Genomic DNA, 24,770 nt, shown 5'->3' with positions numbered 1-24,770 from the left:
CCCATGTATGAACGGCTGCAGCCCCTGTGGCTTCCTGGAAATAATGGGGGTCATTGTCATTTCACTGTGAGCACAAACACCAATAAAATGGTTGACAGCGCTGATGGGGCGAAAGAAAAGACAGATAAAGGGCTGATGAGAGAAAGGGAGCCATTCTGCTGGAGCTGGTGGCGTGTACAAATGGAGAACATGGCTCCTCTTCTAACAGCCTTACACTAGGAGTGTGTGTGTGTGTGTGTGTGCCTTCTTAATGGGGCACATCCACCATACGTGCAGCATTGCGCGTTCGCCAAATCAAACAGAAGAATACTCATTGTAGTTCTCAAAAACTAGCATTGTGTTTGTGTTTTTCTTTTCTTGTCTAGTTGGTGTTGCAGGGCCTCTTGTTCTATACATGTGTTTGTGTATGTGGTGGATGACAGCATCGTGGACACTCCTGAAGATGAAGCGCACCACCCTCCTGTTGTGATCCCACCACTGGCGCTGTTTATCCAGTTTAAGGCCCGTTCTACACAGGGACAGACAGCTCAAACGACACTTGTCGCAATCTCTTGTCATCTTAAATGGCTGACAAAAATCCGGCTTTTTGTAACAGTGGTGCATCGCAGAGGTTCCTTGTTGAGGCGCTCTCCTTTTATTATGGTCATTTGAACCCAGTAGAAAAGGCCAATGAGAGCAGGGCAGACTGCTGCGCTGGGCACAGGGGATGCAACTGATCCAACATGGTGGGATACAGTTTTAGTCCAACTGACACAATTGTTTAAGTTATCATTCCTGCATAAATGAGGAAGAGTTGTTTGATGACATGAATGGGATTCAAGTGGAAATATTTGAATGAATAGAGACGCCAAAAGATTCAATCCTTTTCCAGAAAAGATGTCTGAAAAAAACCTTCAAATGACTTGCAGACATCACATAATTAATCGCCCCTCCTTCTTCATCCTGGTGTCTGTATGGAAGACACAGCTCCAGTCACTTAAGGAGGGTTAACACCCGTCTAAATTAAATATTAAAAGGTGTCTGTACCTGCTGCTATTGTTGCCCCTTGGAATAAGATATAACCTATTTTTTGACAAGTTTTCATTCTCGGCCTTCTGCGTGAGACGCTTGTCGAAATCCAAATCAGAAAATGGAGGGAGTGGTTGTGGGGCACTGATGAATAATCGAGTTCATATTCCAATGACACCCACTGCTCAGAGGTAGAAAAAGAAAGGGAAGGAGAAAGAAAGAAAGACAGAAAGAAAGGGACAGGTGGGAAAAGAAATGTATGGGAGAAGGTGAGATGAAAGCTTGGGGAAAACTGAGGGGAAAAAAACGAGAAAAGATGGGGAAAAAAAAGGGAGGATAGTAAACAGAGAGTATGGATGATAGCCAATGTCTGCCAAGCTATCACATGACAGTGCTCCTGTTTAAATAATAAAACAGAACGGGGGCTCTAAACAAATCGTTATCTCTCCACCTCCATGCAGTCTTCCCTCTTCCCCACCCCGTCTTTCCACGCTTTTAAAAACTTGTTTTAATGCCATTTCTTAATGAACATAATAGCTCAGCACTAATAATGAAAAGAAAATAAAAACATCTAAAAATGCGAAGGGGCCCCCGAGTTGTCGCCTGCGCTCAATTATTTCCTTGTCAAGTGGGTCTGTTTTTAATGAGGCCCTGTGGGACTGACGTCTGTCAGTCAGCTCTGACTTTTTGACACCATTACAACTTCAAATAGAAGCCGCCGCCACGCTGCCTTCCACCGCTCACTCGCTAGCTACCGCTCCGCTCATCTGACAGGCTGGGAGGAAGGGAGGGGAGGACAGGGAGGAGGTGGCAGGAGAGGTAGAGAGAATGGGGGAAGGCGCGGGGGGGGGGGGGGGGGGGGGGGGGGCAGAGGAAGATGGAGACAAGAGCACATCAGCACATACTGCAGGTAGGCTGCACATGCAGGCAGACACACACAGGGCACTTTGACTGGGTGAAAGCACAATCACTGAGGGTCATTACCAGATGAGCTTTGTCAACCTGCCAGGAAATGTGCCCCCACCCCTCCAGCACCCCCCAACTATATCCTTCCTTGTTCACTTCCTTCCTGTTTCCTTTTTTCTTCCCTCGTTTTTTCATTATTCCTTGACTTTAATGATAAGTCTTGGTGGGTCGACCCCACATGGGACGGTCACAGGAACACTATTTTGTTGGCCATTAATTTGACACTTTGAAGCTGACAGCAGCGCGGCGGCTGGCAAGGGCCTGTGAAAGGGTGGCCGATAGGGGAGGGTGCTTTGGAAGTGTGCATATGTGTGTCTGTGTGTGGTGGGGGGTGGGGGGGTTACTCCCCTGCATCTTCGAAAATGAAGACTATGGACCTGAAACAGAATAACAAATGTCCTCACTGGGAACCGGCACATCAACCACAAGAGACACATTCGCACTCCAGTACTCCCAATGTGTGCATGTGTGAGCCTCTGGTTAGCAGAGCATTACTACCTTTCCACCCCTTTATCTCAACTTCTGAAAATCTCCAAACATGCTCTTAAATTTAGAATTTCCTAGACTCACAGAAGAATTAGACGGCAGCGCATCATCAGCATCCAAACAGATAAACACAGAAACACGAGCTGCATCACAATCTTCAGAACTTCACATGGAAAATATAGAACAAACAATACAAGTTGGAAAAAGCGTTAGATCCATTTATAGAAGAAAAAAAAACAAAACAAAACTTTAAGACAACTACAAATCCACACATTTCAATTGGTCCTGATGTGCAGTCTGCATCAGTCAAACAGCCAAAATGTCATTCATGTGAATGCTGGATAACTTAATATCAGAAAATGTACAGGTCTTACAGACATCTTAATTGAAAACTGTATTTATAAATAAATAGAAACAGAATCACTTGAATTGAAAGCAAAAACTCTAAACAAGAAGTATATATAAATGTTAGAACATACAGTATGATACCTATATTGTCCACGATGACAAGTTAAAAAGTCCAAAGGAATGAGTTATGACGTGTTTGGGGAGTGCAGAGTTTCAAAAATGGCTCTCGGAGACGGTAATAATGTCAGAAGCAACTTTTCTCTGTATTGTTTATGTACTGTACTGGTCAAGGTTTCGGTCAGTTCTCTGTTGGATTAAAAATGTATTGAATGAAAATTTTTTCTTTCTCTCAATCTCCAAACTTTTAAAATATTTATCACATATTTGTTCCTCATTGCAAAAGCAGCAAACAAGCAACTTCCTCTTGATAAAACAAATAGTACTTTCACCTTGATTGAAGGTGTCAAAGTTGAACTAACCTTCACCTTTTTTATGTACATACTCTCTTTTCTAGGCAGTGCCATGTGTCTATATTGGGCTTTGCTGAGCCTTTTAAAGCAGGAGCGTGAACAGCATATCTTTTCTGAAGGCACTGTCCTCTGCTGGGAAGGGCTTACACGAAGAATGGCTGAATCATTTAACTGCAGAAACTCATACATACTACTGTATGCATGTCTGCTGTTGGGTGTCAGTAACCGTGTGAGCGCCCTTACTCATGCGAGCATACATGTGCAGAACAAAGGTTTCTCTTTCTTGCTTGCACGCACATTTAAAATCACTTAGCCACCTCTGTTTCAGGGAAAAAATACACACATCAAAAATCTGCTTCGGGTTTTAAAAAAAAAAAAAAAAAGATCAGGCTGTGTTGACCTGGAGAGAGGATGGGCTGTAAATCCACACTAAGGACAATACCATGAAAAGTTTTTACTGCCATAAAACCGCCATTTTTGCCCCCTGGAGATCTAAGAAAGAGACTGACAGAGAGAGGACTAAACTGAAAGGAGAAGAGAAAGAGGAAGAAAAGTGGTGGGAAAAAAAAGGGTGGAGGAGGAAAGAAAGAGAAAGAAACAGAACAGAAGAGTGAAATGGAAAAAAAAGCTCGCTGTCAGGCTTTGGAAACAGTGATTCATGGGGACCATTTGTCCTAATTACAGTAGAACAACGCTTTTGTCGCTATTAATCACACGTGTGTGTATATGTGTTTGTATTTGTGTCAGAGGGGAGGGGGCTAGTGTGTGTGTATGTGTGTAGAGCAGAGATCAGTGGCCTCGCAGATTGAAATAGATGGCCAGGATGATGGTGAGCAGGATGATGGCTCCAAGGATGAAGACCAGGATACGATTCTGGATGATCCTGCAGAGAGAAAAAGAGAGACGGGGAGAGATCGGGTGAGGTTCACACAAGTTGTATTGTGTCTACAGAGAACAGTAAACACATAAAACAGTCACATGTTTATGTGCCAGCTAAATGACCAGCCATCAGCTGGAGGCTCATTGTGTTTAATAGTTGCCATGAGGTCTGTATACTTGGTATTTATGGGTATATAGTCACTGGCATGGGAGTATTAAACATACAGGCATATTTCTGTAACTACGACACTTCTATGTGAAATACATAACAGAAAAAGTGCTTACATGTGTAGCCTCTGTATGTATAAATGTCATACTAACGTGCATATAAACGTACACACCTTAAAACAGAGTAAACACTTACAAATAACAGGAACACACAAACATATACACACATGCCAGGCAGGCTCTAAAACTTTATTTGCACAATAAAGTGGAAAAAGTGCCTCAGTAGTTTCCTGGAGGTCATAAAAAATCTCTGAATTACAGATGGAATTTGCCATAAAACGACTCACTCTTATGTGCATCTCAATTTTCCCACTTTGACCAAAGTAAACTTGAAAAGTGGGCTTGAATAAAATCAATAAATAAATGAATGAATAAAGAACACAGCAGCTGATGTGGAGACTTATGTCATATGTGTATGTCCCAAATTCTCCAGAATCTGTATCGCCACACATGCTTGCGTCAAGTCACACACACACACACACACACACACACACACACACACACACACACACACACACACACACACACACACACACACACACACACACACACACACACATTCCAAATCCTCCGTCGCTTCTGACAAATGAGAGAATTATCACATTTGCTGACATGTGGAGGAGAGGCCGTGTAGGGGTGCACTGTCCACTTCTCTAAGCAGGAGATGAATAGCCCATGCTGTGGCCATTTATCACTGGGGAGCGGGAGGGGGCTGGCTGGTTGCTCAGTCACCCTGCTACCCTCTAAAGTCCCAGTCTGAGCCGATGCAGCAGTCCAGCTCACAGTCCTCTCCGGTCCACCAGCTCAAACTTGTAATAGCCTCAAGCTGGCCACTTAACTTAAAGCTACGGCTATGGAGCAAAGGATGACAAAAATGTAACATTGCACTGTGTTGTTATATCTCATTGAGCGGTTGTCATGCTTACATCTTTGCATTTTCTTTGTGTAAAGTGTCTGCTTCGCACATCTTTGCACCACTTTCCAGCCATAGAAAACAAAGATATTTTTACTCAGCAGTAGCACGAGTTACATGATACCACGAAATACTGATAACTAAAGCCAATCACTCTGAAATTATTTGCAGCAACAAAACCAGCTCTTACACTTTGACTGGATAACACCAGAGAGCTCATTACCACTACTGTTTGTTTGTAGATGTGTTTTATAAGTAGACAGTTTATCCTTGAATAAATGCATACATTATTATCACAGTGTCACATTGACATATGAACATGTGAAGTCTTGTCTTAAGCCATGATAAAGCTTTACCTGACAATAAATACCACACACACACGTTTAAAAAAAAAAATCCTACAAAGTAAATATTCCCATGTTATGGTAATATCTGAAGAAGTAATAGAGGAGCTATGATAGGCCAACTTCACTCTGGTGTTTGGAAGAGGCTTGTATGATTGGCTGAAGCCAGCTGGGGAGGAGAACCCACTGAAACACTAATCAGAGCATGCTTAGCAAGGCCACGTCTCCCCCTATTAATTGACATTCATTATTTACAATGATTATTTATCCCAGCCAAATACCCAGAGGAGCGTGTGTGTGTTGTATGTGTGTTAGCACATTGGAAGAAGCCAAATCGCTTTGTGTTGTTTGTTAATTTTTCAGCTGGGGGGTGGGAGAAGAGGCTTGCTGTAAATAAAAAAAAAAAAAAGATGTACAGGAAGTAAGTTTCTAAGTCACATGGATAAAGAGCCCAGATGCTTATAAAATAGCATTTATTAAAGGACTGACTTGGTAGCAGATGACACAGGATAACTTCAAATATCTGAATGTTCAAAGCTATAAGGAAAATGATGGTGCTACAATGTGAGATTTTGTTTCTCTGGGGACACCAAAAAATATCCATGACAAGTATTTATTTGACCTAATCTCTTTACTTGGGTCAGAAAAAAAATGCACTGATACTCAATGAAAAGCAGCTCATCTCATTTGCAGTAATTAACTCATGGACCAAGAAAACAAGAGAATTGAAATTTGATATTACTCAACTGAAAGCTTTTAGATGTAAAAAAATAAAGTATGTCTGCAATATCAAAATATTTTAAGTAATATTAACTGCAGTCCAACTGCCCAGGTGATATTTTAATTAGGATATCAGATTAAGTAAACTGAATGAACTGAGCAGAATGTATCAAAGCAGAAGCCATTATAAGAGCTCACTGAGTTCTCTTAATGCCCAGGAAAGGAGTTTCAGTTCTTACACAATTTTCTTTACTCAAGCAAGACTGATAAATCTTTTATAAAAAAGAATATAGATACTTCCCACATTTTTTGCCTGCTGTAAATGTCAGAGTGAAGCTTAATTTCTTTCAAGTCATATCAAGTTTAGTTTAAAAAATAATGCTGAAAGAAATATTTTATAAGCCTACTTCTGCTTTTTTGTTTTTCCTTGTTTTACTTAATAAAAACATCTTGAACTGGACATGATAAACTCCAAATATTTTACTAAATTCATATACATTCAGTGAATTTTTTTTTTAATCATATCATGCATCTACAATTGTACAATCTTACTGTTATCAATAGAATGCTTTTGAGCTAATTTAGCTCACTTCACATATGTAAATAGGTATGTGTATGTAAATATATGGTATGTATATATATATATATATATATATATATATATATATATATATATATATATATATATATATATATATATGTATATGGGCTATTCATATATACATATATATAAAAGTCACCTTTACATTGGCATGATTGTTTGGAAAAACATCTATTAGACAGTGGTGCAGAGTTCACTTTGACGTTCTGACCTCAGTTTCAAATGCAATATAACAAACATGGTGACAGTGGAGGATATGACAATAATGCACATTCTCAGAAAAAAAACAAAGAAGCAGCACAGTAAATTTTGGTGGTAGATGGCCAGTAAATGCACTACTGCTTCTTTGTCTTTGATCGTTTCACTGGTATAGCTATACTGCCCTCATGACTTCTGTTGGTACTGCTCTGTTTACTTAAAGCTCTCTGAAAACATACTAAACAAAGCAAAAGAGTACAAACAGGATGGACCAAAGGTTCCAGTTGTATGCTCATTTACTATTTTTACCAAGAATGAACAAGCTTTCAGTTGAAGCCCTTGTGAAATACAATTTTTGAACAGCACTAGTTCAAGTCCATATTCATTTCAAATATCCTTTTTTAACCCTACATAAAAAAGAAACTACAGTGAAAAAAACTACAGAAGGCAGTCTGGATGGAAACAGGAAGCTAGCAATTGCTATTATTAAGAAAAAATGTGACAACAAAACCATGGTCCAATATTTTCAATTGTGAACTTATTTGATAATTGGCCTGGAATAACAGGTGAAGAACAGTCACCCAGCAGCCAAGACTCAAGTGCGCTGCATTTAACTGAACAGTCTGAGAATTTAACATGTCTGAGAATGTAGTGCCATCACTCAAAAGATTAGATTCTGCATATTCTGTTGTTATAAAGTTGGACGCTGTACAACTTTCCATTACAACAAGCAGCCCTAAAAAAGCAAAGTTCACCTATAATTCAGCTCAACAACATGACCTGAAGCAGTTTTTTTAAAAAATCCTGCCTTAGGAAAAGAGCTGTAGCCAACAGGTATCCAGCCTATTTTCCGTTGCACTAGTGTGTACATGCTTGTGTTGTGCACAGTAATAAAACTAAATACAAATGTTCACAGAATAATGAAAAAAGGCCAATTACTAAGTGACCTGTTTGCTACAATGACAACAGCTTCCTGTGATGATAATTCTGCGCCCTTATCTCACTAATCATTCAGGAAAAACTGGTATGTGTAACTGGATTGCACATCTTAGACTGATATTATCTGTTGGGAGAATGAATCTGCATGCTGCGGCCTGTAGATGTGTTTTCTGTTTCCAGCACAGCTACTGTGTTGGAAGTCATTTAAGTTCTGGTAAAAACTTTTCAGAAAACAAAGGGAGCCAAAATAAAACCCAGCCAACAAATACACAATACTTTTCCCCCTGAAATGCTCCAAAGAAAGAAAATCCCCAAAAAATGGAAAGTGAGAGAAAAGAACACGGTTTTCCTCTGCTGTTAGGTTGATCCTGTCCTGACACGTGGTCAGACAGAACAGAACTTATCAAACCGGATCCATCCCCCAGTTTTGACACTTGACATAGAGATAGAGGGTGAGGAGTGTGTGTGTGGCTGAAAGGGGGGGCAGAGGTAGAGAAGGGGTTGGGTATGTGTGTATGATCCACAAAGCACAAGTACAATGGACGCTGACGCACATATACACCCTCCTACACACACACTCCATACATGACTTATGCTAAAACCCCAATTCCCATTAAGTTGAGATGTTGTATGAAACATAACTAAAACAGAATACCTTGATTTGCAAATCCTTTATAACCTATATTCAGTTGAATACACTACAAAGATGAGATGTTTAATTTTCAAAATGACCAACTTTATTATTTTATTTATTTGCAAATATTGACTCATTTTGAATTGAACTCCTGCAACACCTTTCCAAAAGAAGCTGGAACAGGGGCATGTTTACCACTGTGTTACATCACCTTTCCTTTTAACAACACTCAAAAAGCATTTGGGAACTGAGGACCCTAATTGTTGAAGCTTTGTAGAATTCTTTCTCGCGCTTGCTTTATGTACAACTTCAGTTTGGGGTCTATGTTGTCATATTTTGAGCTTAATAATGTGCCACACATTTTAATAGGAGGTACGTCTGGACTGCAGGCAGGCTAATCTAGTACCCACATTCTTTTACTGAGAAGACACAATGTTGTAACTTGTGCAGAATGTGGCTTGGCTTTGTCTTGCTGAAATCAGGGAAAATCAGGGAAATCTGCGAAAAGATGTTGCTTGTATGGCAGCATGTTGCTCTAAAACCTGTGTGTACCTTCAGCATTAATGGTGCCTTCACAGATATGCAAGTTAGCCATGCCATGGGCACGAATATACCCCCATATGATCACAGGTGCTGGCTTTTGCACTTAATAGTCCTTTTCCTCTTTGGCCTGGAGGACACAACGTCCATGATTTCCAAAATCAGTCTGAAATGTGGACTCATTGGACCACATCACACTTTTTTATTGTGCGTCAGTCCATCTTAGTTGAGTTCAGGACCCAGAGAAACCCGCAGAGTTTCTGTGTGATTGATATATGGCTTTTGCATTGCATAGTAGAGTTTGAAGCTGTACTTGTGTAATAAGTGATAAATTGTGTCACCTGACCAAAATTTTCTTAAGAGTTCCTGAACCCATGTGGTAACATTCTCCATACAGGGATGTTTTTAATGCAGTGCCACCTGAGCGATTGAAAGTCACAGGCATTCAATGTTGCTTTTTGGCTTTGTCACTTATGTGCAGATATTTCTCCAGATTATCTGAATCTTTTGACGATAATATGGACCGTAGATGATTGACTCCCTAAATTCTTTGTAGTTGTACATTGAGAAAACACTGCTTTTAAACTGTTGGACTACTTGCCCATTCAGTTCTTCAGAAAGTGGTGAAACTCACCCCCATCTTTGTTTGTGAACAACTGAGCTTTTCAAGGATGATTGATTTCTACCCAATCATGACATTCGCCAGTTTCAAATGAACCTGTTCACCTGAGGAATGTTCCAAACTGGTTATTATTGAGGATTCCTTAACTTAACCAGTCAGTTGTTGCCCTTGTCCCAGCTCTTTTGGAACCTGTTCCAGGCATCAAATTCAAAATGAATGAAGTCTTGCAAAAAATGTAAAGTTTATCACTCTGAACATTAAATATCTTGTCATTGTAGTGTATTCATTTGTATATCAGTTTAAAAGAATCTGTTTTCATTTATGTTTTTTACAGTACGGCCCAACTTCATTGAACTTTGGGCTGCAATTACTACAATGATGCTGAGTCACTCCTTAGTTGATCAACTAGAAGCTCTCACTTGAAGTGATCATTCTTGAATTTTTAGGGGATTTTGTTCCATAACAAGCGCTCTGCAGCTTGGTTAGGTTAATGTAAAGTGAAATGTGGTAATTTATTTTGGCCAAGAAGATGACTCTGATAAGGAATTTCATTAGTCTAATAAGCAAATGGGGAAAAAAAAATCATGATCTTAAGAATGTAAATATTTATATTTATTTTAACAGTAATTAAATTAATAAATTATTTATTTGTTGAACACTTCTTAACTGTACTTTGCCAATATTTGTATTTAATTTTAAACAATGCATTTTGAACCATTTTACTTGTACATAAAAACTGCAGATGATTCTGCAAACCTGACTAGAACCTCGCACCCTTAAAGAAAGTTTTTTTCTAAATTAGCTATCATTCATATGATCAGAATTAAAACGGCTGTGTTCTATTTCAGCTTATCTTTTGTAATGGTTTTCATTCACTTGTAGGGAGACAGCTGGGTGAAACTAACATAAATGTAATAGTTACTAAGGGTTCTCCACCATTTTCTAAAGTTAGATAACTAACAGGTCTTACATGTCATTTGTCCTTTCTTTTCTTTTTTTCTTTTTTCTTTTACCGTGGACATAAAATAGGTTTCTGTGCAACGCTTCAGCTTCAGCACAGCAAAAAACCAAAAAAACAACAACAACAAAAAAATAAACAAAAAAAAAAAACTACTACCATATAATGAATATTGTCAAAAAATGAAAACACAAACTAATGCCAAAAAACCAGGTCTTGTCATTTGAAGATACGGTTAAACAATTTCTAACAAATCTAAATTAAACCTCTGAACTACAAAATTGTGTAGCTACATGGCAACACACAGGGATTTACAGCTAAATTGTGTAAGGCTGACAAGTTTGTCCCTTGTCAGCTACCCTCTTCAAAGATGGCAATGTAACCTGGTAGCCTGCTGTTGTGTACTCTGCCACCTATGTATTTATAAATAAGTTATTCTAAGCAAAGACAACACTCTAATTTGGATGCAGTTGCAATTAGACTTTGGTAAAATACGTATTTATGAAAGGAATACCTGATTTTAGCTAATAAGAAGCCAAATTAGTTACACACTGCATCCTTAAGGTAGTTTACTACAATTTCAGCTAGTGTTGAATGTATGATTCCAATATTACCCATGTTTAATGTTTTAGAAAGCTTAAAATCTCAAACATTATTTATGCTACTGTATGTATGCAAAATAGTTTTCAGTTATTCTTTATAAAGGCTATGGAACATATAAAATAATTAATTATTAATTATTATACTATTTTAGTAGTAAAAGAAGGATTGAGAAAAATACTTAAACATAATAAATTAAACTTAATGATCAATGAACATATAATGATGACAAACGAAAGGAGGTATGCAATATTTAATGAAACATTTTTCTTGATTGAACAGAAAAAATCCTCAAAGTCTTATTAAGAATTCACTAACTTACTTTCCAGAGACAAAGACGTATAAACATTGAGTTTTTTTTTCTTTTACGTTATGGAACAGCCATTCAACCATCTAAAAAAATGTACTTTATGAAACCACCGATCATTAATTTGGGATTACTGCAAATCTTTGTATTCTATCTAATAGATATTAGTGGAATGATAACTATGATAAGCATAAATGAAGTATCAGCCAATGAGACCACAGGCTCCTGTCTTTTACCTTTCACTCCTGATGTTCCTTCATCACAGGCAGCCAGTCAGCCAAACATCTTACTGGACGTCATACAAAGATATACAGAGCTAATGTAAGAGAGACGGAGACAGCTGAAATGATGTGTTCAAAGAACAGCAAACAGTAAGACAAGCAGAAAGGTCGGAAATGGACAATAAAAGAAGTTGGAAACAAGAAAGAATAAAAGGAAGAAGTAGCAAGGAGGGGAGGAAGACAGACCAGGAGATGGAGGACGAGAGAGAAAGGTCCGTTTACCCAAGGAGGCAAAGCTGGAGGAGAGGCTCCTCAGAGACAGATGAAAATAATGAGGACTTTTCTGTCAGGAAAGATTTACAAAATCGTACCAGTGTTATTAAAATTTAAAATCTCCCTTCTTCCCCCCCTTTTCCTCCCTTCCCACCCTCTTCCTCCCTCTCTCTCTTCCTTCGCCTGTTTTTTCCCTCCTCTTTCAGCAGCACAGCCTTATTACCAGCTCTAATGAGCACAGAGGTATACCTCAGCTGTGTGTGAGTGTGTGCGTGTGTGTGTGTGTGTTGGGGTCCAAGTCCCTGGTGCCAGCTCCATCAGCACCCCAGATTCCCCAGCTCTAAAAATGACACGTGTGTGCGTTTACACAAAACACACAAAGGTGGGCACACAGATACACTTGTACACGTTGCTTTTGATGGCTCTCAGAGGTGGCTGGACATACACACCTTTCAGACAGACTGATAACACTCCTTACCCAAAACAAAAACAATCATAGCGAGACAGAAGCAGACAGGCCCAACCCACCTTCTAACATACACACAAACACAGACACACACACACACGCACAAACTCCCCTACGAAGAAACTTAGCTTCAGAGTTACATCTCTCAGGCCCTCCCTTATCCCTCCTCTTTCCACAAGTAGACCAATAAAATAAAAATCAATGGCTGTCTGAGCCATTCTGGCTCTACTCCTTCCAAACCCTGGGAATATACAGCATGGGAGAGATGGAGGGGAGTGGATTTAGGGGGAGGGAGGGAAGGATCAATGTGTTCACAAATGGTTTGAGTGATGGACATGGAGGTGGAGCACTGGTGGGGGTAAGTCTGAGTAATTCCTCTGACTTGTTATTACAAACTAATTCAAATAAATGTTTCATTGTAAAAGCATGTGCGCTAGCTCATATGCACACTTTGCTTTTGCTCTGGGGCTAACACACATGAAACAAAACATAAAACAACATACACACATGACAAAACAAAAGGTTGAAACAGGCCTACAATCACTACAGTTTGAGCAAAGGGAGGTGAAAAATGTGCAAAGGTTCAAACAAGTGAATAAAATGAAGAAGCGCAAGGCAGAAGAACTCATAAAAACTGGATCAGGTTCATTCTGCTGTGTAGAGATAATGACTTGACCTGTTTGCTGGGGAGACCTGATCCAACCATGTATCTTCAGCCTACTGCCCCCAAGAAAGCGTTGAAGATAAATGCTTATTTTTTAAACATGTACATTTGCACACACCCACATACTCACACAGCTGGAGTAGGTCTTTAATTGGAAACTGTTTACTGTAATTATTTAAAGAAGACCCCAACACCATGTAATTCCCCAAAGAAAAACAGCATTTAAGAGCTTGCTCACACCAACGCTCACACATTTATTGCACACTGAAATGGAGGTGAACTTTACATTATTATACATATATCAAATATTATCATGCAGCGGTGAAATACGCATTTAGAGTCCAAATAAATAAATACATGAATAAATATGTATGCATGCATGTTAAAAAGTACAGCATTAAAAAAAAATGGACAACTCAAAAATCCACCTAATAGATCTGCATAAGCACCAAAATGGAGTTTTATTCAAATTAAAAATAGGCCTTTTTCCTGGTATATAACTATACTATACACACCAATGTTTAGTTTAGTTTAGTTTGAAGATATTTAACCCACTACAGGGCAGACAGTCTTCACCATTATTAACAGCAACCTAGCTGCTGGTCTTGTTTCTGCCACTTTTAAACATGTAGTTGTTCAACCCCTGCCAACAAAATCCAGTCTAGACAACGTTCTTGATAACTTTAGACCAATCTCTAAGATGTTGCTTATATATATATATAAAATCTTTGAGAAAGTGGTCTATTTGCAATTAAAGTTGTTCTTGGACCACCATCACATTTCTGAAGTCCACCAGTTGGGGTTTAGGTCACTACACAGCACAGAATCCGCATTACTAAGTAATGACGTCTTCTTGGCTACTACTGATGCTGGAGAATATGTGGTCCCTGTCCGGAATTTAACCACAGCATTCACTACGGTGGACCACAGGATGCTATTATCTAGGCACAAGAACTTGGTAGGGATCCAAAGAGGTCAAACCGGTTTAGGTCGTGGTTGGAAGAACCCAGCATAAATGAATCTACAATGGTGCAAGTGTATTATGGGGTTCTGCAGGGTTCAGTTTTAGGGCTCATCTTGTTTTCTTTCCTCTTTCTTTGGGTCCATCTTACGAAGGCATGGCATCTTCTTTCATCCGTACAGAAATGACAGCCAGATACACCTTCTGCTAAAAAAGATGACTGCTTTCTCTACTGAGCAACTTGTGTCTTGCCTCTGTGATATAAAGGATTGGATGGCCCTAGTTTCTTAAACTTTAATAAACAGAAAACAGATTACTGTGTTTGCCCCGAATGCATACAGTAACACCTCTGTGTTTGGCTAGATTTTTTTTTTTTTTTTTTTTTAAACCAAATTTTTCTAACTTGGGTTTTAAATTGGGCAATGATTTTAAACTAGATCATCAGACTAGCCCAGTGGTAAAGTTAAAGTTTTTAAATCTCTGTCAGCTTGCAAAAGCAAACCTGTTTTTAATATTCCACATTTTGAGACAGTAATCAATGCATTTATTACTTCCAACCTGAGTTACAGTAACTCACTTTTACTTAGAGTCAGTAGTTATCTTTCTCATGTAGACAACTTGTCCAAAACAGGGAGGCTTGTCTCCTGGTTGGAGCTTGTAAAAGATACCACATTGCTAAATAGCTATATAAAAAATTATTGAGTAGTTATAGAGTAATTTTTAGTTATATTATTAGTAGAGTAATGTCACATTACAAACAGGACATTACAATATATAGTAATCCACAGTGCTACACTGCATAAAGAGAGTTGCAATAATGATGCTACAGTGTTATTTTAGATGGTCAAGAAGCAGCAAACGTGTAACATCAACTCAAACTATATAAGTTTTAAATGTTATCAGGTAGACTTTTTTTTAAATATCAAAGCCTAACTATATATTTTTAATTTTCTATGCCTAACCATATATTTTACGGACTTAAAATTACCTACTCATGACCTTGAGCCACTGGCCATTTCCTCTCACTACATTTGAAACTTATTAGTTTTCTAAAAGATTTAGGTAGTTTGTGTTTGTGTGTGTGGGTGGGGGGTACTCTGTATGTGTAACTGCATGTGAGAGACACATGATTAAGAGTGAAAATTTGAGTTTTCTTTTTCTTATTGTTTACTTTGAGTTTTAAAAAAAAAATATAAATTGTTAAATTGTTTGACAATTTAACAATTTAAATAGTCAAAAGTTGGCTTTTGACAATTTAAGTTAACACAAAGGTACCTTTGTGTTACCTTTGGCAGGAAAATAATAATAATAATAATTTATGAAAAAGTGAAAAAGTGTTTCATGAATTAACTTTGATTGATTGATTGATAGTGCTTTGCAGGTGTTAAAAGTTTTTTAAGTTTTTGGACTATTTCTTGGTGATGTAAGTGATGTATTGGATGGTTTGAGAGTCCCCTAACTAAAACCAATTTAACAGCATTGACATGGATTTGTTAACAGCTGATGGCCATCTGAAATGTCATCCAAGCTTCACATCAAGGGTCAAAAAGGCTTAAAGCCACCAGTTTAATTTTTAAATCTTGTCAAACTATGTATTGCATAAAATTGTAACTTGGATTAATAAAAGAATATAATTTTTTCACAATGGTTATCGATTGTATAAATTTCTTTGACTTAAATCCATTTGATAGTTGGATTACAAGTCTAAGTTAATTTCCTTATTGATCGATAACCATTTTAAACCAACAAACAAGAGCCTAGTAGCCTTTAAAATTATTGATCACAAAAAGATCCAGGACCTTTTCTTGACCTTTACAGACAAAAACAGATATGTATTTTTTAACAACTGAGAAAAGTTGGACAGGTTTTTATTAGGAAGAGATGGCCTGATTCTTTCTCTGCCTTCTCCCACTTTACTTCCTTCGTCTTCCAACTAGATGCAAGAGGCGAACACCAAGGCCCTACCAGTTCATCCATTTTTTATTTAGCGGCTAACAACCCCAGCCAGCGGCAGCCGAGACTGGGACCTAGTACTCTGCTGGAAAAGTGGTGCAAGGAGGAAGAGAATGAGGGCAGAGTAAAGGGTGAAGGAAAGAGAAGGAGAGGGGAGGAAGGGTATGAAAGAGTGTGAGAGATTAAAAGAAGGACAAAAGGAAAAAAGGTGGTATAGGAAACAGAGAATAGGTGAAAGAGGAAGGAAAGATGTTGCAAGGGTTTCTGGATTTTTTTAGAACTTTATTTGCTGGCAGTAATTCTGGATATCTGCTGGATATCTTCTCACACCAGTTTTTTAATTTTCCAGGTGGTTTTCTAAACTCCAAACATAAACCTTGTAAACTAAATTCAATTCAAAGGCTATCTTTGTGTTGCGTCCCCACTCATACTTTCTGTTCTCCTTATTTGCTCCCTTTATTTTTGTGTTATCCGTTGACTTTCCATATTCCACTTAATTCATGTTACTCTGATAAGGCCCATTGATGAAAAAGACGGATGTGTCGACAGGTAGTTTCACCTGTAGCCTGCGTCAGTTACGCATAGTAATTTGGTCTGCTTTGAAGGGGCTTAGGTATCCATTACCTGAAGGAGAAAACTAAGCAATACCACAGGAAAAATGTGCGGACAGTGTTCAGTTTTATAACTAACACAACCAGTAAAGAAAGGAAAAAACTAGAGAAGAAGAGAAGGAACAGGAAGAAGATGACACAAAAGCCGCCAAATAAAAAGGACCCAAAGAAGAGGCAGAAAAAATTGGTAAAAAAATATTGTGGTTTTATTTTATAATGTCTTCTGGTGTTTTTGGACAGCTGTAAACAACTTTATAGTTGTGCATTACTGCTAACAACTGGTGTGAAAACACAAAATTGAACTCTGAACTCACCACTGCCCATTACTGGATGAACAACTATGGCAACGTAAAAGATGTGTGAAAGTATGAGGATGACAATTTATGACAATGTTTGAAACGGATGTCGCCATTTGCATAAGGGAGAAAAAAGCGGCCTTCAGTCTTGATGGAGACATGTGACAACAGGAAGTTTTTTGGGTTTTTTTCTAAATTTGCCTTCTGTTTATGAAGTTATGGTTTACGGTGTCAGCAGGCCATTATTTCTCTGTCAAAGCAAAGGTCATGTATTAGGGAGTATGGGTTTGTGTGTGTGTGTTTGTCTGTCTGTCTGTCAGCAATTCAATTCAGCTTTATCTATTTTTATTGTACAGCACCACTTCATAACAATGTCTTCACAAGGCACTTCATAGACACATTAATTCAAGCTAATTCATGATAAATAGCTTTGTTAAAGAAAAGCAACAGATTGCATTCAAACTTGAATTCAGTCCATTTTGCCATTACAACTTCTAACCCAAAATAATGCCCACAATCACTGACAAAGAAAAAGATAATGGCGTGTCGGAGGTCTGTGCTCTGAGTGTTTCTAGTTATCAACTATCAATGTTTGTTGTGCAACAATGATGTTAGCCGTTTGTTTGATATGAAGGTGCTCACAGTGGAAATCAATAAAGTTAGATAATTTTGTCTTTTGACTTGTATTGAAAAACCATTAGCACCATTACATGATAAGTTATCTACCATCAAAGCAATATGATAAAAAAAAGATTTAGTTTCATCATTGACAAAAAAAAAAAAAAAAAAAAAAAGAGTGGAGTTTCATTGTAGTTTTGTAGTATCTGTTATAACAAGTACTGTGGTACCAGACGTTGTGTCAGACCTGTGTTAAGTATTATCACCACAGAGGTCACATATTCTAATACTGATGAACCACCTTTAGCTTTAATTATGGCATGCATTCAGAATGGAATTGTTTCAATAAGCTTCTACTGTCACAAGATTTTTTTTTATTGGAAATGGACAATATTAATGGCATGATAACGATATTTGCCGATATTGCTTTCAAAATGATTGGATATTAGCCATTTTTCCTTGGCAGGGGCTGGGAGAACATAATGCAAGTCTGTTTTAATACTACAGTTCATGGAACTACAAACATTTTCATCAGACTTAGGTCTGGCTCCGGCTGGCACTTCTGAATAGTTGTTTTAGCCTCATGTTATATTGTGTAGAATGTCATGACAGTATAAATATTTTTGCTTTGTCTCAGCAGGGTGCATGTGGTTGACATGACAGTGTGGAGAGAAGGCAATAATGTTTCCCTTTATAAACGCTGCTACACGATTCTCTGCAGAAACCCGTTTAGACTGTTTGGGTTTTAGTGCACCTCCTGATGATATGGACATCCTACAAGGTCCAGCATTGATCAATCATTCCAACCATGAAATGTGTTGGTTTAAGAAATTGGTTGTTTACGAAGGCTACTCATAGTATCAGTGGGGTAAATAACTTATTGCAAGCTGAATAATAATTACCCATGCATAAATGATCAAATATGAGGCTGGTACTGATTCATTCATTATCATAACCGCTTAGTCCAATGAAGGGTCGGGGGGAAGCTGGAGCCTATCCCAGCTGTCTATGTGCGAAAGGCAGGGTACACCCTGGACAGCTCGCCAGTCTATCTTAGGGCCACACAGAGACAAACAACCACTCTCACTCACACTCATTACTATGGGCAATTTTAGAGTAACCAATTAACCTAACATGCATGTCTTTGGATGATTGGAGGAAGCCGGAGTACCTGGAGAGAACCCACGCATACACGGGGAGAACATGCAAACTCCACACAGAACGGCCCCCATTCAAGCCACGCCCCCAGCCGAGGATCGAACCAGCGACCTTCTTGCTGTGAGCCACAGTTCTAACCACTATCCCACCATGTAGCCCACTGGTACTTATTTGCTAAGTTAAATCCAGGTGGGGAATTTTTTGTGTATTACACACATAAAAATGCACGTGCAATCCAGAAAATTGTGCAGAAAAGAATGGTTTCGTTAGATGAGCTTGAATGATGGTCTGAAGTTTCACAGTCACTGCAAAGTTTACCCTGAAATAGAAAGGGGCTAAGTCCATTCCTTGTACCAGCTTGTTTCTATTCTGAGTACAGTTTGATAGGTGCAACTAATTAAATACTAATTAATTAGATTAATTAAATTACAGCATTTTCTACCAAATAAAAATGGCATATTCTTTGAAAGCATCATCACTTTACTTAAAGGAACCTAAAGCTGACTGCATTTTTACAATTTTAATTATGAAGCCATTAATACAATAGCATAAATCTTCTTTAACTACTTTCAAGGATTATAGAACATTTGACTGTGATATATCCCTTCGTCCTGAAGTGGACACTCAGCACCATTTCACCTCTCCACTAAGATTTCCCAAAACACAAACTCCCCTTTGTATACATTCTTTGAGGGCCAGAGGCCAGCTGCATATCCAATTACTGGCCACAGTGAAAAAAGTGAAAAAACATTAGCCATCACAGCTGCAGGCCTCCAAAACTATGATGTCCATAAATTTTTATTGTTTGCTCAGGATTGAAATCTCATTAAAGGACATAAATCATGTGTGTACAACACCCAACTTTTTTTTTTTTAAGAGAACCTGTAACATTTACATTTTTTCTGCTTTTACTAAAACAAATGGACAAAATAATAAACATATCCTAAAAATTAATACCAGCTTCATTTCAGTTAGTTTCTTCAAAATCTACAGATGAAAAAGTTAATATTACAACATGAACGTAGAACCTATTACTTAAGTAAAAAGTTTTGAAGCTATATTAACTGGGAACATATAGTGCATCTATGCCTTTATTTGATTTAATTTAAAAGAAAAAAAAAAAGTTCAAATCAAAGCTCTTGTTATGACAGGAACTCGTACCGACAGATTCATCTCAGGCGGTGCCTTAAACTATTTTTCAGTCAAAACAAAACCCGTCATCAGATAAACGCTTTAAACTCTTTGGGCTGAAAAAAACTGGTCTGTTTAAGATTCCATGACAAAGATGAGGATATTAGTGTTTATGTCTGAGTGTTTTTATTTTTTCTTAACTGGAGAGGAAGATCCTCTGCATGCTGTTTGTTTACCATTTTAAATCAACTCTCCAAATATTTGCTTCAAGTCCTGTGTGGTTTTGCATCCTGTGTGTCTGCACATACAGATGAGGTTGTGGTACTGCCCATCAGCACACACAAAAACACCCATACAAGATAACCCTCTCGTATACAAATGTACAAAACCTTGTACTGGCAGGCAATGACCATGTAAACATTTCAATACTGTATATATGACTTACTAAATACCACATTCTCCAGGGTTATTCATGCATTTCTTTTCTTTTGTTTTTTTCATTTGGATCTTTTTTTTTTTTTTTTTTTTTAAATACTTCTGCCAATGGTCTAAGTAGCTAAATGTCTTCGTAATAACCAGAGTATTTGAAAATACTAAAAGTACTACAGTTCTTTGGCAATCAGGCATTGTCATCATGAATATGAAAGAAACACAGCTTTCAAACTGATGTATAACTCTTCTGCTCATCTGGAATTTATGACATTTGGCCAGATCCAATTTTTAAGGCGAGCAGTAAAGCAAACTGTAAAGTAAAAAAGCTGAAAGGATTGACTGCTGTTGGTAATTCAAAAGGTCACATTTACATGTCAGTACAGACTGCATGCAGACTAGCCAAGCCAGTATTGGATGTCAGTGCTACAGGTGAGCAAGATAAGAAGTTATTTCTTCAACTTGGGACAAAGTAAGGTCACTCTTTCCCTTTGCTTTGTCCTGCAGGTGTGAGAAGATGGAGCCAACAAAGGATTGTGGTGTCAGTACATGCAAGCATGATAAAGACTGGTCAAGAGTAATTTTGCTTGTGTGCACTGAGGCAATTCTGTTGAGGTTGTTCGCAGTATAGTGTGAAAGAAGATACCAGTTAAGGATTACATGACCGTCAGGTCCATTTTGAAGGGACAAGCAGGCACAGATCACCTCATCCAGTAAAGAGAGAGAAGGAGAGAGTTGTAGAGGGAGAGGATCTAGGGGTATAATGTCATTCCACAACCCCCCATTTGACACTACAAGGGAAACTTTAGTCAGTCTAAATAATCCATGCTGTTCCATTAAATTTGCAGACTACCTTCCCAAGTCTCTGTCTCCAAGCTGAGAAAGACAGAACGATGATACTGAGCTGGAAGATACGAGAGAGGGATGTTAGGTAACAAATTAGACTAAACTTGTCTTTTACGTGGGAGAAATCACAGATTTCTCGTCAGTTAAACTGTTGGAAAATGCAACAATAAATAAAAAAAAAAAAATCTGACATCCTTTACGAGGAGAAAAGGATGGACATAGAAGCAGGAAAGAAAAAAGAAGAAGACATTTGCAAACAATTTCTCCGATACTTATTAGTTAATAATTCCTGCCTCACCACCGTATTTCTCCTCTTTCTTCAGACTATGGAAAGTAATCATTAGGAGTGTGTGATTGAAGCCACTGCTGTGACAGGACTGTTGCAGGAACAGCAATATTGACTTATTTCTGCAGCAATATTTGCTTAGTTGTCTTGAGGCCTGATTGCTAGACTCTGAAAATCAGGGCTTACATCTATGTGGAATAGATCTTTGGCAAAAGCTCAGAAATAAAAGTAAAAAAAAAAAGAAAAAAAAGAAAGAGAAAACCAAATAAAGAACAAGAACAGAAGCAAGTAAACGGGAAATGATGAGGGCAACAGAAAGTGGAAAACTTTGAGGGGCTGATTACGACAGTCAGAGTTTATGGACTATGAATTCCTTCCTCCTGTTGGAAGTAAACTCATGTAGCATCCTATCTCTCCATCTCAGCTACTGTGTGGGCGTGAAGCGCCATGAGAGATGCAGATTGCTTCTTCACCTCTGCTTTTCTGTGAACCATGGTTCAAAAGTCAAGGGGCATCTGGGTTGCTTTGGGACTTCTGGAAATAAAAGAAGCAATTCATATTTGCAGAATCCAGTTGTGAGATCCCATGAGGATCCACAGAGATTGACTTAGATATAGAAGCAGGGAATTCATGAGTAATTGTTATTCAGACAAGAATTTAAAGGTAAGTCTTTTTAGAAAGCAGCTTCAAGTGTTAATGGCAAATAAACATGATGAATCTTAGGAACATCAAATGGTTCTGTTCGCAGGCATGATTCTAACAAATTTTCATGGCGTACTTGTGGTCCAGCTGATCCACCTGGCCACAGTGGTGTCAAAGCTGACTGGGCTGTGCTTCAAGTCGAATAGACTCACTCTCCAGTCTTACATTCTGCACATCACAAGCTCACAATGGTATGTTATGGGAAATTCATGAGGGATCTATCCATCAAATATTAATGATCTAGTGGGTTTTCTTACAGTTTTTTTGCCCTGGTATCCATGGTCACTGCCACTCTAAGACTCCTCACAAAAAGAACAAACCAAAGAGAAAAGAAGAGAATGCAAAAAAAAAAAAAAAAAGAAAGTGTGTGTGTGTGAGTGTGTGTGGGTTGTGGGGGGGACAAAGGACAAAGATGGGTAAGAAAAAGGTAAGAAAGGTTTGAGGGGTGTTCGATATTTCCTTTTGAGGGCCACAGTTTGACTGGCTTCAGTGCAAACAGAGTCTTGATACACAGGTCTCAAGGTGTAAACACAAGCTTGTACACAGTTTGTGCCATTGTTTTGTGTTTTCGTGTTTTTTTCCCCCTTTCTTGTTTCTATTGTGTTGTCAGCTGGTGAAAAGTGATCCTGGTGTCCAGAGATAAAAATGTAAAGTTTTCACTGACACTGAGGTTCTCAGTTTCAGAGCCAGAAATAAGTGTAAATAACCTCAGTTATTAATGAATCTACATGGCAGAGATCACATTAGCAACAATAAAATGTATTAATGGGCAGAACCCTAATGTCTTTTTAGGAAACTGTGCCTAGTAGTTGCAAGATTATAAGTAATAATTATTGGCAAAGCCAGAAGAAAACACTAATACAAACTACTGTCATGCAAATATACAAAGCTTTATTAAACACACACACTATGATGGAAATTTTGAATCTGTTCATCAACGGAGCTCTGTTCTTTGGCTTTGACACAAGAAACACTAATGCCCACCATCACCTGCATAAGTGGAAATGCAGGGTCAGCAGCGTCCCCTTTGGCCTTGCTGACCAACAGATATTCTAATAATCACCTTCTTTCTATACTGCTGGGGCTGCAGCCAATGGATACCTCGCCCTGCTTTCGCCCTCTGTCTCTACCTATACCAAGGGCTTTACGGGGCGGCACTGCTTCGATACATTAAAACTGCTGCCCCATGATCAAACGAGCAAATACCTCCCGGGTCAGCAAAGGGCTACCCCACGTCAGTTAACAATGCAGCATTTAAACATCAGACGTATGCAAAGCGGCTGATACACAGGGGAGAAGATGGGCGGCAGGAGAAAGCGGGGAAGCAAGGCCTGGACTGGAGAGATAATGAGCACAGGAGCCCACAGGAGAACATCAACCACTATTTAACACAACCATGTCAGCACCTACACAGCTTTATGATAAAAATATATATTTATATATCTATATATAAGCTGTAAGGCTGCATCAACATCATTACAAGTATGTCTAATTATTGAGTATTTATCTTGACCCACCAAAATAAAAAGAAAGAAGTAGAAGCCACCTTAATGAATTAAATTTAGGGTTTGAGCAAATATTCAAACTTTGCTCTGTCAGCTTCTATATTTCTGACAGAAATTCAGATGCTATTACTCCAAATTCATGAAAAAAATTCTGTCGCAGAAAACAACCATTTTACCTCAATCACAGATGCCGGAATAGCAACCTCTATTTGCTATACGAGGCAAGGGAGGAAAAATGACAGCTTATTGTCAGTTCAAGCAGACGTTTATTTTACATGCTTATAGTATGGCATCCTTTTGCCAGCCCTAAAGTGTACACAAGGCCACTGGGATGTAAGCCCACACACAAAGTGTACAAGCACAGGTCAGGTCACGAATACTTAGCACACACTGATCCATGTCTGCGGATATGTGGCCAACACTGAGAAAATGATGTCTTTAGTGCCATTAATGAATTTAAACATATATTTTTTTCCGCACATTTTTGAGAAGACGCAGCTTTTTTAGTCTATAAAACCCTTTAATCGTGAAGCTTAAGGCTGAAGAAGAGGTTTTTTTGTTTTGGTTTGTTTTTCTTCCCAGCTTATCCTTGTCTCCCTCTGCCTACTGCTTGGTTAACCGACTGACCTGCTGTCAAAGGAGCCTTTGTGAGTGCGCTTTGGCTGAGGGCCAATCAGATCCTCTGGCTTGTCTGTCTCAAGAAGGAAAATGGCGCCCTTGGTATGCCATCAGCAGCAGAAATGTGCAGACAGTCTGACTGCTGAGGAAGGCTCGGCTGGCTGTGGCCCTTCCAGAACTATGCCTGAGGTATTACCTGCCTGGCTTTCAGCCAGAGGGACTCGTTCTGCAAAGGCCTGTGGTTGTTTATCTATTTATTCACTTACACCTT

At 38.6% G+C, this 24,770-nt stretch overlaps 1 protein-coding gene across 2 annotated transcripts in view; it reads right to left on the bottom strand.

Moving 5' to 3' along the window:
• Positions 1-1,947: 1,947 nt before the first annotated feature.
• Positions 1,948-24,770, bottom strand: part of vti1a (vesicle transport through interaction with t-SNAREs 1A) — a 127,810-nt gene continuing 104,987 nt past the window's right edge. The window contains exon 8 of one of the 2 annotated variants that reach the window (XM_079260706.1): positions 1,948-4,161. In XM_079260706.1, coding sequence (XP_079116832.1) covers positions 4,068-4,161 — 94 coding nt within the window. In that variant the 3' untranslated portion in view covers positions 1,948-4,067. The remainder of the gene's footprint in view (positions 4,162-24,770) is intronic. The other variant, XM_079260707.1, reaches the window with a different exon arrangement.

The sequence above is a fragment of the Telmatherina bonti genome (assembly GCF_933228915.1).
Source record: "Telmatherina bonti genome assembly, chromosome: 21".
NCBI lineage: Eukaryota > Metazoa > Chordata > Actinopteri > Atheriniformes > Telmatherinidae > Telmatherina > Telmatherina bonti.
The sequence above is the reverse complement of the archived record's forward strand: the minus strand, read 5'-3'. Positions and strand labels throughout refer to the sequence as shown.